We start from the raw sequence: 15,293 nt of genomic DNA on the forward strand, positions 1-15,293 counted from the left end.
AGTGACTGCAGGCTCGTAAGGTAATAGAGAAATTGAAAGTCACTGGAGTTGTACAAGTGCAAATGAGGGCTGAATTTGCCACTTCACAGTTAGACTGAAATAGGACAGTATACCTCTTTAACCAGGAGAGGGAGCTATCATCACATCACATTTGAAATCATGATGCTTCTATACATATATGCATCGTTCACATCATCTTAATTTTCTGTACATTGTATTTTTCTGCAGCTGGGGAAAGAGGAAGCCTTTGAAATTCTTAATGTTCTGGAGTTTTCTAGGTAAGTTACTTCTGCAGATATTAAATAAATGCAAGGCAGCAAATAAGAGAGAAAATGTGCTAGTAACATTACTAATGATCAGGTTCACTGGAATCTAAAGAAATTATAGTTGGTTGGCTAGTTAAATCATCCATTTTCCTTTAGATTTGCCATTTCCCTCAATCTCGGGTGAATAAATTGCTCCTTCTTACAAATGGGAATTAGAGGTCTAGTGGTCAGACATGGAAGCGGGGGTCAAGAGACATCTTTTCTAGTTCTAGCTCTGTCAGAGACTTTCAATGTGACCTTAGGCAGATCACTTCACTTCTCTGCACCTAGATTTCCTCACCTGTAAAATGGGGCTAATGATTCTCACCTTGCCTTAATAAAATGCTTTGAGAATGTCAGATGAAAAGCACTGTATAAGTGCAAAATATAATTAATGATTTCCACACAAGTACAGGGAATCTCCCACTTGAGGGAAATTTCATACCCCTTTTTGGGAGCAGCCTGACCACCCAAATTCCAGTATCCCTTCTGCTTCCCAGCAGGAGAGACTTCAGGCCTAATTCTCATTTATACTAAGGATCCTTTGCACCACTCTGGCTGTGTAAGAGAACCTTAGCATAACAGGGTAAGGCCCATAGATTCTCCCTCTGCTGAGAAGATGGAGATGTTTCGTTCTTTGCACCTGGGTTTGGGTTGTACCAGTCAGACAGGGCTTTTCTGCCACTTCTAATGCCTGGCCCCCCTCAATTCTGTGGACCAAGGCCAGGTTTGACTCAGCTGTTGCTTGGGCCTTCTTTGTTGCCTATTTCTGTGGCAAGCTGACTTGGCCTGCTGAAGAGGAAGAGGATGGTGAGGGGGAAGGTTTGTCTAGGTTGTGTTTCCCTCTTCCTTGCCTTCTCTGAATGTTCCTCAGATGTGCCCCCATGGCTCTCACTGGGTCTTGTGGATGTCTCGACTTGCTTTGTGACCTCCATAAAGGGAGTGGAGTCATCATCCAGGAACCCAAGCACTGGGAGTAGAAGGGTTTCTGGTCACAGAAATTCCCTGCATCTTTTGACTACAGGGATCTTTTCTGGCCCTTCATGGATTCTCTTCGGGCCCACAGATAGAAGTCTCTCTTGTTGTTATCCTGTCCCTCCCTCATCTATAGTAGCATCTTACTCCAGCAAAGAGGATGAGGTTGCTCACACAATTCCAGGACCCAGGAGGAGGTGGAAGCTCCCCTGGCCCATTAGTTTGCTGCAAAGCTCCTGGACTCTTTTTGATAAAAGAGTGTCCTACATGTCTGCTATGAGTAGGAGACTCAACAGGGCAGAGCCTGTCAGGAGAAAGTTCAGTCCAAGAGACAAGGAAGACAAATGCTCTCCCATGTACTTTATCTTATGTACTTACAAGGAGTCCTGCTTCATTCCATATGGTGACTGAAGGTATGCACAAAAGGAAGCAAAGTTCTACAAAAAACTGTTTTTTGTTTTGTTTTAAAAAGGTTGTGAAGTGAAGTACCAAAACGGCAGGACTTGCCAAGGCTAAGATTGCTCAGAAACTCTTTACTCTGTCCCCTTGTGCCTGTATATTTACAATAAACTTTAATTTCATCATTGCATTCTGTTATTTCCAAAATATCCTCAGAATTTCAACCAAACTGAGGCTCTGAACTAAGAGCCATGTCTCATTCATTATTGGGGGCCTACTAAATTCATGGTCATGAAAAATATGTCATGGATGGCGAAATCTGGTCTCCCCCTGAGAAATCTGGTCTTTTGTGTGCTTTTACTGTATACTATAATGATTTCACGGGGGAGACCATCGTTTCTCAAACTGAGGGTCCTGACCCAAAAGGGAGTTGCAGGGGGGGTTGCAAGATTATTTTAGGGGGGTCGCGGTATTGCTACCCTTACTTCTGCGCTGCTACCTTCAGAGCTGGGCAGCCAAACAGTGGCAGCTGCTGACGGAGGGCCCAGCTCTGCAGGCAGCAGTGCAGAAGGATGGGTGGCAATACCATACCATGCCAGCTTTACTTCTGTGCTTCTGCTGGCAGCAACGGTGCCTTCAGAGCTGGGCTCCTGGCCAGTAGCCACCACTCTCGAGCTGCCCAGCTCTGAAGGCAGCGCCGCCACCAGCAGTAGCGCAGAAGTAAAGGCAGCAATACCACGACCCTCCCTCCGAACTTGTTTTGGGTCAGGACCCCTACAATTACAATACTGTGAAATTTTAAATTTAAATAGCTGAAATCATGAAATTTATGGTTTTTTAAATCCTATAACTGTGAAGTTCACCAAAATGGATTGTGAAGTTGGTAGGGCCCTATTCATTATGTACCCCTGCTTCATTCACAGGACTCAATTCTATGCTCTTGTTTTATGCCAGTCTAACTTGTTTGATTTCATTGGGTTTAGACTGATGTAAAAGTCTTGTAGAGAAGTGGAGACTCAAACTCGGTATTGAATGTGTGTGCACAAGGGACAGAGTTAAAGTTGTGTGACCAATCTTAACTTTGACATTTCCTGACTTGTGTATGCTCTACTTTGAAATCCTAGTATTCTTTTTATGTAGTTTGTTTTGTTTTGAATGTAAATATAAAGCTAATTATTTGCTAGGAAATTTTTTCTGAATCTTTAGTGCACAGATTGCTACTGGGAAGAGGCACAAAACTGTATGAGGTGGGAGATACTGCCTCGCTTCCCAGAGTGTCAGATGAACCAATCCATGTTTTTGAAACTGGGGGGAAACTCACAAAACGCAATTTACTAGTAAGGCAAAATTAATGTTTTTAAGAGGAACATGAAAGTCCCCATTGTTCGCCCCTTTGTATGTTTTGAAGAACCCTGCATTCATTTGTTGAATAATTTCTCCTAAAGCAGGAGGTTTGTTTGCATAGTTTACAGTGTGCTGATAGTATTCTTTTTACTGGCATTTCGCCAGGGTTTATGAAATCAGCCCCCTTGCTTCATCTGTGGGAACAGTGCCTAGGTCCCTTAATAACATACATAAAACTTAGAACTGAAAAACACCCATTAAGTCATCTAATTGATACCCCTGCCAGTGCAAGATTGTACATTATATTCTTGAGTGTCCAGTTAGAAATGATTCAAGTGATTACCACCACTTCCTATGGGAGACTGTTCTGCCATCTAATATACCCCAAACGTAGTTTTCTTAACATTCAGCCTAATTTTTTTTCATTTTTATCTCATTACTCCTAGTTATACCTGCTTAAACAATTCTACCAATTCTTATTCCTTTTTGGGGTCAAAAATACATAAGGTAGAGTGCTAGCATATCCATGGTAATTTAACTCTTTCCTCATACACCTTTATTCTTTTCTTGCAAGTAAATCTTTAAAATAATTTTTGTTGCTCTTCTCTGAATTCCCTCCAAACTGTTGATGTTTTTCTAGTATCTTTTGCTGTCCAGAGTTAAAGGTGTTTCCTTGCCATATACAACAGTGATATTACCTCCAGCCTTGTTACACAGACACAGATACATAGAATCCTAGGACTGGAAGGGACCTTGAGAGGTCATCTAGTCCAGTTCCCTGATCTCATGGCAGGACTAAGTATTATCTAGACCATCCCTGACAGGGGTTTGTCTAACCTGCTCTTAAAAATCTCCAATAATGGAGATTCCACAACTTCCTTAGAAATTTATTCCAGAGCTTAACCAGTCTGACAGTTAGGAAGTTTTTCCTAATGTCCAACCTAAACCTCCCTTGCTGCAATTTAAGCCCATTGCTTCTTGATGTATCCTCAGACTTAAGAAAAACATTTTTTCTCCCTCCTCCTTGTAACAACCTTTTATGTACTTGAAAACTGCTATCATGCCCCTCTCACTCTTCTCTTTTCCAGAGTAAACAAACCCAATTTTTCAATCTTCTCTCATAGGTCATGTTATCTAGACCTTTAATCATTTTTGTTGCTCTTCTCTGGACTCTCTCCAATTTGTCCACATCTTTCCTGAAATGTGGAACTCAGAACTGGACACAACACTCCACAAAATCTTCTCCCTCCCTGAACTTCCAGGACACACTTCTTAGCCACCATCCTTCTGTATTAGGTGGGACCCTGATGGGAGCCCATTAGTTTTATTCCTTAAGAAAGATCCAGAGGAGTGGTAGTTAAGCAATGCAAAGCATTGCCTCTCGCTGAGAGGATGAGCAATCTGCCCCTGCAATCTTGAAGTGTGTCAGCACTAGGAGCAAGGTAACAGGTTCAACAAAATACATGTTTCTATATGATAATCAATTGTATTTTTGAACTGGAGTATTCAGTGAGTTTATCTTTGTTTTTGAAAAGTTATGGTAAATTATTTGGGGCATGATTTTCAAAAAGTTTTAGACATAGAAACTCTCACTTGCAATTCATGCCTAATTTGTGTGTGCGTAATTACATTAATTGTATGAGCCAATATCTGTGCATGCAGATTACCAACTTCAGGAATACCAGATTAGTTTAGGCAGTCCCAGTAATTTCCCGTGTACATTAGGAATGCAAATATGGGTGTGCATCTGTATGCCATAAACTACTATAAATCAGGCCATTTATGTTCATATTGATTAAAGAAGCATAAGATCGGAAGATAGAAACGGCATGTGTAAGATTGTTATGTATTGTACATTTACGAGTGTTTTTGTATGACCTAGTTTAAAATGTGCCAAGTGTATGGAAGAAAACTTGTGGATCAGACTGTGCTTTTACTCCTAGAACCATAGATCTGATTAGAAAATAATTTAAAATGACTGTTTGTTTTCTCATAGTAACAGAAAGAGAATGTCTGTAATAGTTCGAACTCCAACGGGGCGACTACGTCTGTACTGCAAAGGGGCTGTAAGTAATCCGCTACTACTAACAGAGAATATTGGAAATATTTCGAGTTGCTGCAGCAGTCACATTGTTTTTAGAATGTTGAAATGTTGTCCCTTTTAATGAATATCTGTTAGCTGCACGTATTAGGGGCCGAATGTTTAAGGAGCCTTAACCTGTTCTCTGATTTTGTTTGCAGGCACACATAGTATTTAGGACTCTCAGTGCCTGAACTGAAATCCTGCCTGCGTTAAAGTCAGTGGGAGTCTTGCCATTGACTTCAGTGCAGGCAGGATGTCTCCCCTGATGTGCAGGTACAGTCAGGAAGTTAGACATCTAAACACTGTGGCCTGAACCTTCAAAACTGGAGTCTGTTCTCAAGCATTTAGCCCTGCCTGTCTCGTGATCTTCTGCTTTCTCCCATCTCTATATCTGCTGCTGCTAGTTGTCCCTGCTCATAATATGCTATGCTTCTACTTTCACCAACAGGAGGGATAATGTATGAAAATGAAACGACTGTAAAAAATGAGAGGCATCAACAAACACAGCAGGGTGTGGCTTTAAATTCAGTGGGAAGTGATGGAGGGTGGCTCAGTTTTATCAGGTGGAATTAAATCTCTGTTTATTTTAACAGTGCTACTTCTGTGACATTTTACCGTAAGGCTCTAATTTACTATAGTGCGTGTTTTTTTTTTTAAACACACTTTAAAAAAATCATTTGAAATACAGGGCTGGATGCATCTCTACTATACTCCAGTGTAGCTCCGCTGATTTCAGTGGAGTTATGCCAACATGAAAGTGGAATAACAGAGGTGAATCAAGGCCACTGTAATTATACATTGCTTAAAACTTTTGAAAGTCACACATAAATCTGGACCCAACAGAACTGACCATGCCTGACATCTGTGTTTTCACACTGCTGTGCTCTTTCTTCCTCTTGCTGTCAGTTTTGTGTTGCTGAATGTTACAGCTGTTACACATCACAGAACTAGCATTGGGAAGAATAAAGAGGAGAGGTATTGTGGGTCTGATGTTGCTCCATAGATGTTAGTGGAAGTTTTGCCTTTGACTTCAGTGGGAACAGGAGAATACCCTCTAGCAGCAGCAAAGGGGCCGCAACAATCGCAAGATCAGGGGAGGCAAGAATGACACCAAAAATCAACTTGTTTTGTTTTAAGAAAAGTAGTTGCCATAACTTTTGAAAGTGAGTTTGCATTTATTGGGCAGAACTCTGAATATATTCTTGTCTTGGTCTCATAAAATAATGAAAGTGATATTATAAATTACTTATTTATGTACAACTGTATTTGAAGTACATCTAGATATTAAAAATGAAGTTCCTTTTCTTGTATGTGTAAAAACCTTTTTTCTGTTCCTGATTTCTCAGGCAACTTTTCTCCCATCATTTCCCCTCCACCCCAGACCTTTATCAGTCCCAGAAATAACCACAGGCAGTAATGGATGGTGCTTCTAAGGCGATTCCCAGCAATGGAATCCAACCTATGTTGCTTATTGTTCTGACTTCTTAATTAGGCAAAACTGTCGTTGACATAAATGGGAGTTTTGCCTGAGTAAGAATTGCAAGATAAAACTCTTAAGTATGGATCTGTGTTGGAACTTTGTTTTTTATTGTTCAGGACTCTTCTGCTCTTGGAAAACCCAGGCTCACTTCAGTAATTCAAAATGGAGCATTCCATCTTTGCAGTACTGTATTCTAAATTTAAATAACAGTGTAACAAGTTTGGGGGTAAGGGAAGAAAAATCTAAAGAAACAATGTTTGTGTTTTTGTATTTGCAAAGCAATTACAGTATCCCACTCCTTTTCACTTCTGCTTGGAGTTCATATATGGTGGTAGAAACTGTAACATTCCAGCTTTGGCTTTCTAAGTGAAGCTAGATCCATTTCATAGGTAAACCAAAATTCATTATTGTATGTATTTTCATTTTCAGATATTATCATGTCCACTTTAGGCACCTCACATCAGTTAGATCTTGAGGGGTTGAACACTTGTGCATTGTAGGTACATGAGTGAAGAGTTTACATGTGAATTTACTCTTTATATTTAATTTGGTTTTGATAGGATAATGTTATTTTTGAGAGACTTTCAAAAGATTCCCAGTATATGGAGCAAACACTATTGCATCTTGAATACTTTGCCACAGAAGGTAAGTGAAACAATATGCAAGTATGAATCAAATTTTTGAATTATTATTAGTATTTTATGTATTAATTTTTAAATGTCAACAAATTGTTGAGTGTTGAACAAGACAAAAATAAAGACAAATTCATAGGGTGATATGTAGTATATGTAAGGTAAACTCACTTACCCATGTGTAAGTCTAAAAAAGGATTTTACAAGCTGATCCTGCTTCTGTTGAAATCATGGTGATTTCAGTGGGAGCAGTACTGAGTCCTGCATAAGAATAAGGGGGAGTAGGGACTTGATTCTGATCTCACTTTGATTCATGTAAATCAGGAGTAACTACACTGAAATCAATGGAATTACAGCAGTGTAAGATCAGAAGAGATGAGAATTAGGCCCTAAGTGTCTAAGCTAGTGTAACATACAAGCTGAAAGAGCTGGGAAAAATATGTGCATTGCAACTTAAACTCATGTAGATTCATGTCTGAATCTGGCTCACTGGTACTGCTCGTAGGAGCTTACAGTCTAAAATCAAACATGCCAACTTTTTATTTTACTGGTGACAAATCCATGACACAGTCATTCACAAGGAAGTGCTAAAAGGGATATAGGCTTTGTTCATTTTATATACCTTTTACTTTATTACTGTAAAAATGTATTTTTTCCTCAGTCCTATTTTTTCCAGTTTGTTCTATGAACTCCTCTAATCCCAAATAATAAAGCCTTTCTATTTTATATGGCATGCTTCCTCCTTTTGCTGACTGCCTCATGCCAGAATAAAAATTATTACTTAGGCCTGGTCTACACCACACAGTAAGGTTGATGTAAGATGCTTTGTGTTGACCTAGCTGTGGAAGAGTCTTCATTTAAACTTGGTTCCCGCTGACGTAAGTGCCTCTGTATGCCAATTCAGTAACACCACCTCCCTGAGCAGCGTAGAGTCAGTTTCTATAATTAGGTTGACGCTTACATCAACTTTTGCTGGCTCTCAGGAGCCATACCACAATGCCCCACACTGACAGTACAATCGATACAAGTGCTCCTGGTAAGAACGGGCATTGCCGACACAAGGTGCCACATGTGCACACACACACAAGCAATTTAATAACTGCAGTGGCTGTATGCCAGTGTACATTAGGTTCACTTATTTTGTAGTGTAGACATGGTCTCATATATGTTAAACTTGATCAGCCGTCTAATAAAATGATCTTTTTCATACTCCATGGGGCCTATTCTCTATGTATTGTGTAGGTGTAACTCCCATTCACATAGCTATGAGTTAATATGCATGCACAGAGGGGGAGAGTACAGTGTCTTCTCTGAAAGGAAGTATTGGGATGAGCAATAATTTGGGATGAGTAGTATTACATATATGAAATACCTACTGTTGAAATATAATAATAATAATACTTACCAACCTCATTGGGGTTGTGTAACTTATAGTAATTACATTTAAAACAAATCACTTTCAGCCTCAAATGAAAAATTAGATGAAAGATTTCACTGTTGTTGCTCCAGTATTACTAGATTACTGATAATTGGGGAGAGGTTTGTGCATGTTAGGCCAGCTTCTCATCTTGGTTATACTGGTGTAAATCCAGCGTAGTCAGTGGAATTGGTTAGATTTACGCCAGTGTCAGTAAATTCATAATCTGCCTCATTTGGGTGAAGTTGGTGGAAAAACCCAAATGTTTTCAAACTGTACTGGGAGATTGTCTTGCCTTTCTAGAGCTCGATGTTCCATTACTTATGTGTGCGAAACTATCATTGACTCCAGTGAGGGGGCCAGGTGTTTAGCATCAGGTGGTTCAGTCAATAGAAGAATTGTAATGATGTGATCCTCCCCATCAGTAGGTTAATGTGTGCAACATCTATATTCTGTTTTGTAGGTTTGAGGACTCTGTGCATTGCATATGCGGACCTGTCAGAAAATTCTTATCAAGAGTGGTTAAATGTTTATAATGAAGCCAGCACAATTTTGAAAGACAGAACTCAAAAGATGGAGGAGTGCTATGAGATCATTGAAAAGGTAACAACCGTAGACGTTTATGCTGCTGAGGGCTAAATCCTGCTTACCTTATGCATGTGAATAGCTCCATAGTCTTCAAGCAGGATTATTTTGCTAAATGTATCACATGTTGAATTAATAAATACAGCTGCTGGAATATATGTATATATTACACACACGTATGCACACTCTCGCTCTTTCTCACTTTTCTACTGTTGTATCCACTCCAGTTTTCATATTTATTTTTCTAATTCTCAGTCCAAAAGATACTTTTTTCAGTCTATGCCGCTGAAATTTTTCCTGTACAATATCTGTAAAGTTACAAATAACTAAGTTAAATTATTACAAAATGTATTAAAAAATCCCCTCTCCTTTGGCTGATGAATTACTTAAATGCTTTCAAGGTTAAAACTGGCAGATAGGACTGTGGCTTTATTTGGCAGAGTTTGCTGCTTTTACTTCTGCAGCATTTTGTCTGCCATATTTTCTGTAACATGGCCAAATCCTTTCCTGCAATGGCCCTAAAATTTCAGAAAAATATGCAAAGCTCTGTAGCACTAACTAGTTGTACGAGACATTCTTTTTCTTTCCAGGAATATGGTATACCTATATACAGTACAGATACTTGGATTGTTCAATATTCATTTCATTTGTGTTACATATGATGTGATTATGTCCGTAAATAATTGCAATAATTTTAGCCTTGAGTGATTGTATGCAGGCTGTGTTTACATTTTATTGGAGGGGAAATAGTTTAAATGATGTGACGCCAGGTGATTTCTGTTTTGTGAGCTTAAGAAATACAGATTGTGACCGTTCAAGCATATTGCTATGGTGATTAGTGAATGCACCAGTATGTATGTTCATCCACTGGCTAAAGTTAAAGTTGTGTAACTTCAATTAATTGCTTTTGAAATGTTGCTATTTTTCTGATTAGAAACATTTGGCTCCATTATACATCTCTAAAATATGGATTGTACGCAGAGAAAATAGAAGAACCACAAAAAAAATTACTGTACTGTATTTCTCCTTTGAGTAGTGACCCTATGGGTGCTCCACTGTAGGTGTGCTCGTGTCTCTGCACTGCTGATTGGAGAACTTTGGTAGCAGTGTCCACTAGGCCTGCACATGTGCTGTCTCTCCTCGTACTGCGCCATGAGGCTAGTCTGCGCACATGGGCGAACCCTCCTCAGTTCCTTCTCAACTGCCCATGGCTAGAGATGGAGCCATTATAAGACTTTTGCTTTATTTTATATATCTATAACTAGTTAGTCTCCTAGTTATAGTTCTAGTTTTTTTTCTCCTTTCTTATTTTACCCTTGAAAATAATAATAAAAAAATACTTTATTTTGCCCCCTTTCTTTTCTCCCCCACTGGGGACGCTTCCCCATCAATGGGGTATGCTTGGTTTTCCAGGCTTCAAGAAGTGCCTTGCTTGCAAAGAGGTGATCCCGATTACAGACAAGCACTCCCAGTGCATTCACTGCCTCAGGGAAGGCCACATCCAGCAAAAGTGTGGTCTTTGCCAGCAACTTCCTCCATGATCTCGTAAGCACAGAAAGCACTGACAGAAGATCATCTTCATGAAGGTGGCTCTCAGGCCTGATGTATCAGGGGCTAGCCTTGTTAGTCTGTATCCATAAAAACAATGAGGAGTCCAGTGGCACCTTAAAGACTAACAGATTTATTTGAGCATAAGCTTTCATGGGTAAAGAACCCACTTCAGATGCAGAGTGAAAATTACAGATGCAGCCAGATTTAAATTACAGATGCAGATTTAAAAGTAGCCATACTTGAATAAAAAAAACCTCAAAGAAACTGCAGAACTAAAATTCATTTGCAAATTTAACACCGTTAATTTGGGCTTGAATAGGGACTGGGAGTGGCTGGCTCATTACAAAAGCAGCTTTGCCTCTCCTGGTATTGGCACCTCCTCATCAATTATTGGGAGTGGACTACATCCACCCTGATTGAATTGGCCCTGTCAACACTGGTTCTCCACTTGTAAAGTAACTCCCTTCTCTTCATCTGTCAGTATAATAACGCCTTCCCTTCATTTCCCCTACTATTGAAGGTCTCGCAGAAAATAAAAAGACGGAGCCCATGTCATTCTGATTCCTCCTACTTGGCTGACGCAGACCTGGTACCCTTACCTGTCACAGCTTGCGACGTGCCCACCAATCCTTCTCCCAGCCATTCTGCACCTCCTCTCAAAGAACAGAGGACATACCCTACATCCCGACTTGGGGATTCTCCACCTCAAGGCATGGCTTCTGCTTGGGTCCAACATCTAGAAAGCTCCTATTCAAGGGAGGTACAAGAGGTTCTGTTGCACAGCAGAAAGTCCTTGACTTGACATACTTACTCGCAAAAATGATTTGGTGCTCTTCTTAACAAATCTCCCCAACATCTGTGACTCTTCCACATATCCTACCTAGACTATGAATTGACCCTAATGAAATGGGGTCTATCTCTAAGCCGTCTCAGGGTTCACTTAGCAGCTACAACAATTTTCCACCAGCCTGTTGAGGGGTACTCAGTGCTGTCACATCCAGGTTCCTCGAGGAAATAGTAAACCTTTTCCCACAACCTCGACTTCTGACTCCCACGTGGGACCTAAACTTGGTACTGAAAGCTTTGACTAGGCCTTTTGAACCTCTGACCACCTGTTTGCTGACATACCTTTCCATGAAAATGGTCTTTCTGATAGTGATTACTTTGGGCATGAGAATAGGAGAGAGAACTGCTCTGATGGTGTATCCACTGAATATGGTATTCTTCAGTGACAAAGGTTACTCTTAGGCCACATCCAAAATTCATCCCTAAGGTTACCTCCCTGTTTCACATGAATCAATTGATTCACCTTCCAATGTTTTACCTCAAGCTTCTCCGAGACAGCAGGGAGGCTATGTTGCATACCCTGGATGTCAGGAGAGCCCTAGCCTTCTACCTGGACAGGACTAAGGCCTTCAGGAAGTCCCCTGAGCTTTTCCTCTTTGTTGCAGAAAGATCCAAGGGCTCAGCAGTATCAGCCCAAAGGCTTTCCAAATGGGTCTCAACTTGCATCAGACAGTGTTACCAAGTTTGCAGTATGACCTCTCCAGACTGTTTGTACACACTCCATAAGGTCGATTTCCTCATCCGTTGCCTTCTTCAAGAATGTTCCTATCTCGGAGATCTGTAGAGCGGTGATGTGTGTCAGCCCACACTTTCACAGAACACTATGTGATCACCAGAGACTCCGCCGCCATCTCTAGCTCCACAGTACTGCCATCTGTAATGGACCAGACTCTGAAGTCCTGGCCCTCCAGAAACGATACTGCTTGGGAGTCATCTACAGTGGACCACCCACAGGGATACTACTCGAAGAAGAAGTTACTCACCTTGTGGAGTAACAATGGTTCTTCAAGATGTGTGTCCCTCCACAACCCACTCTCTTTCCTCTACTTCGGAGTGCTTGTCAATTACTCTGTGCTAGAGAAGGAACTTAGTGGGGCTAGCCTGCACGCACTGGCTAGCCTCGGGCACAGCACGAGGAGAGACAGCGCATGTGTGGGCTTGCTGGACACCGCTATTGAAGTTCTCTGATCAGCAGTGCAAGGACGCAAGCACACTTACAGTGAAGCACCCATAGGGACACACATCTTGAAGAACCATTGTTTCTGCACAAGGTGAGTAACTTCTTCAGCTCTTGCCAAAACACTGTATTAGTGATGAGGTACAGCATGCAGTCATTAATTCCCTTTTGAGTGTGGTCTAAGCTGATATTGGCCTAAAGAAAACAACCCCTCAAATTCTTATGTTTGTTTCAGGATTTACTGCTTCTTGGAGCTACAGCCATTGAGGACCGCCTTCAAGCTGGTGTTCCAGAAACTATAGCAACACTAATGAAAGCAGAAATCAAGATATGGATCCTGACAGGGGACAAACAGGAAACAGCACTCAACATAGGTAGCAACAGCAACCTTCATATTTTATTTTGCTTTGAATTCACCTGATACAGAACTGTGAAGATATGTAGCAAATGTGTGCGCTAAGGTAACTGGTGTTAGTGATTAAGAAGCCATTGTAACGTCCATTGAATGAAAAATGTTAATTAGAGTTTAAGATGCAGCCTAGTTTGTCTATTTGAAGGTGAAAGTAGCATTCCAGCAATAGGGGGAAATCATCTTCTATGAAAAAGTTCTTAACATTAATAGCTTAGGGCTATATTATAATTTCTCATAACAAAAATCTCTCAGTTCTGCATGCAGTTCTGTACATGGAGAGGGAAAGCAGATTGTCTGAAATGAATTGCTATCCATGGAACATATTTGAGGAGAATTTGGCCCTTTAGGTTATAATGGTGTATCTGCTCCACAACAGGTGCTACTCAATATTGAAGAAATAGATATGAAAACAAATTACAGAGAGAAGCACCATAGAAAGGAACTACGGGGAACGTAGGTACGCCATAACCTGCTTAATCGAAGTAAAAGACATCTACTGTAGGAAAAAGGCCATGGTTATGTACTTTAACCTATTTTTAACCCCAGCTTTAACCTATTTTTCTAGTATACATAAGCCTCCTTGGGTGACCGATTCATAGAACCCAGTCTCCTAGGGAACAGCTGTACAAAATTGAGACCTCTCTTCTGTTGACAATAAGAAGTTCTGTGAATTTTGCTGTCATCATGTGCACATGTAAGGAATTGAGTCATCCGAACCAGGTATTCCTCTGAATACCTCCATCTCATCCAGGACTAGCTCTTCTTTACCATCTTCAATAATGATTGTGTAATACACCTCATTGGGTAGGTGGCCTAGTGCCACCTCCCAGTGGGAAAGTCTTTCAGTCCAGTCTCTCTTCTTACCAGATGAGGAATGAAGTGGGCATGAGACTTAAGCCCCTCCTGCACTGGGGCCAGTTGGTAGGGGAGCCTGGGCCCTCCAACTCCACCGGGCTCCAACCCAGGGCCCTAATAGGGGTCAATAGTGTCTGGCACCCTAGAGTCCCCCTGAGTTACCCTCCCTTGGTCACTTCCTACCATTTGCTTCTCTCCCCTAGCTCAAAGGCCAATATAAGGTAAAAATAAAAGATAGCTAAACATTCAGCCTGTAGCGGGCTGGTTGCCTGCTCCAGCCCTGACAGGGTGGAAGCCAGCCCTGGGAGAGGGCTAGGGGCTAGGAGAAAAAGCTCAAGCTGATTGGGGAAGGAGCTACACCTGGGCCACACCCCAATCAGGGTAGCTGGACCTTATAAGAAGGCCAGGGCAGCCAGAAGCTGAGGAGAGTCTCTCCTCTAGTGGTGGAGGGAGACTGGCCTGGCTGCAGGGGAGTTAGAAGGTACCTGGGAGTGAAGCAGGGCTGCGGAACCTGTGCCCACTAGAGCTCACTCCCCTCCAGAGCCTGGAAGGAAACCCAACGTTCCTGAGTCTCACTATTCCTCTGCTGTCAGCAAATATCTGTGAAACCCTCTGGCAAAGTGTGTGTGTGTGTGTGTATCACCTCTAGTTAGTGCTTGTCCACACAGAGGATGACAACTTCTGTTGTCACCTACTCCATTAGAACAAGTGGCACAGGGCTGTGCTATGGATGTAAAGGTTTCAACCCTGCTGGTGACCCATGTGGGTGTCAATATGATGCATATGATTACATTTGTTTTTTTCAGTATAGAAAAGTATACACAAATCCATTAAAAGAACATTATCAAAGTTGCAAAGTCAAGCACTTAAAACTTAGAAAATACCACAATTAAGGTTGCCTGTGAAACCTTAATTCAGACCCAGGTGTGTATGCATTATGATACAGTCTTCAATTACATGATCATATACAATTTCTTCCACAGAATACCTGCCTCATTCAGTGTATACGACAGACCTGCTCTGAAGATGAATCAGGGTTGTATTCTGAAGGAGGCTGTTGTCAGGCCATTGCTTAATTTTTTGCACCAGTTGGGAGATGTGTAATGAATGAGCCAGGGGATTACAGAAAGAGAAGGCAGTTGGATGCTGCCCTGGTACATTGGATTCTAGTTCCTATGTGGTGCTAATCAAGTCACTTAAACCAAATTTTTCAGAGTAGTCAATGAGAGTAT

At 41.2% G+C, this 15,293-nt stretch overlaps 1 protein-coding gene across 2 annotated transcripts in view; it reads left to right on the top strand.

Annotated features, from left to right (window-relative positions):
• Positions 1-15,293, top strand: part of ATP8A2 (ATPase phospholipid transporting 8A2) — a 637,783-nt gene that overhangs the window by 188,363 nt on the left and 434,127 nt on the right. For both annotated transcript variants that reach the window (XM_045017301.1, XM_045017311.1), the window contains 5 exons: positions 229-278; positions 5,020-5,089; positions 7,147-7,231; positions 9,099-9,238; positions 13,030-13,168. In XM_045017301.1, the coding sequence (XP_044873236.1) occupies positions 229-278; positions 5,020-5,089; positions 7,147-7,231; positions 9,099-9,238; positions 13,030-13,168 (484 nt within the window). The remainder of the gene's footprint in view (positions 1-228; positions 279-5,019; positions 5,090-7,146; positions 7,232-9,098; positions 9,239-13,029; positions 13,169-15,293) is intronic.

This window comes from Mauremys mutica, chromosome 1, assembly GCF_020497125.1.
Source record: "Mauremys mutica isolate MM-2020 ecotype Southern chromosome 1, ASM2049712v1, whole genome shotgun sequence".
Taxonomy (NCBI): domain Eukaryota; kingdom Metazoa; phylum Chordata; order Testudines; family Geoemydidae; genus Mauremys; species Mauremys mutica.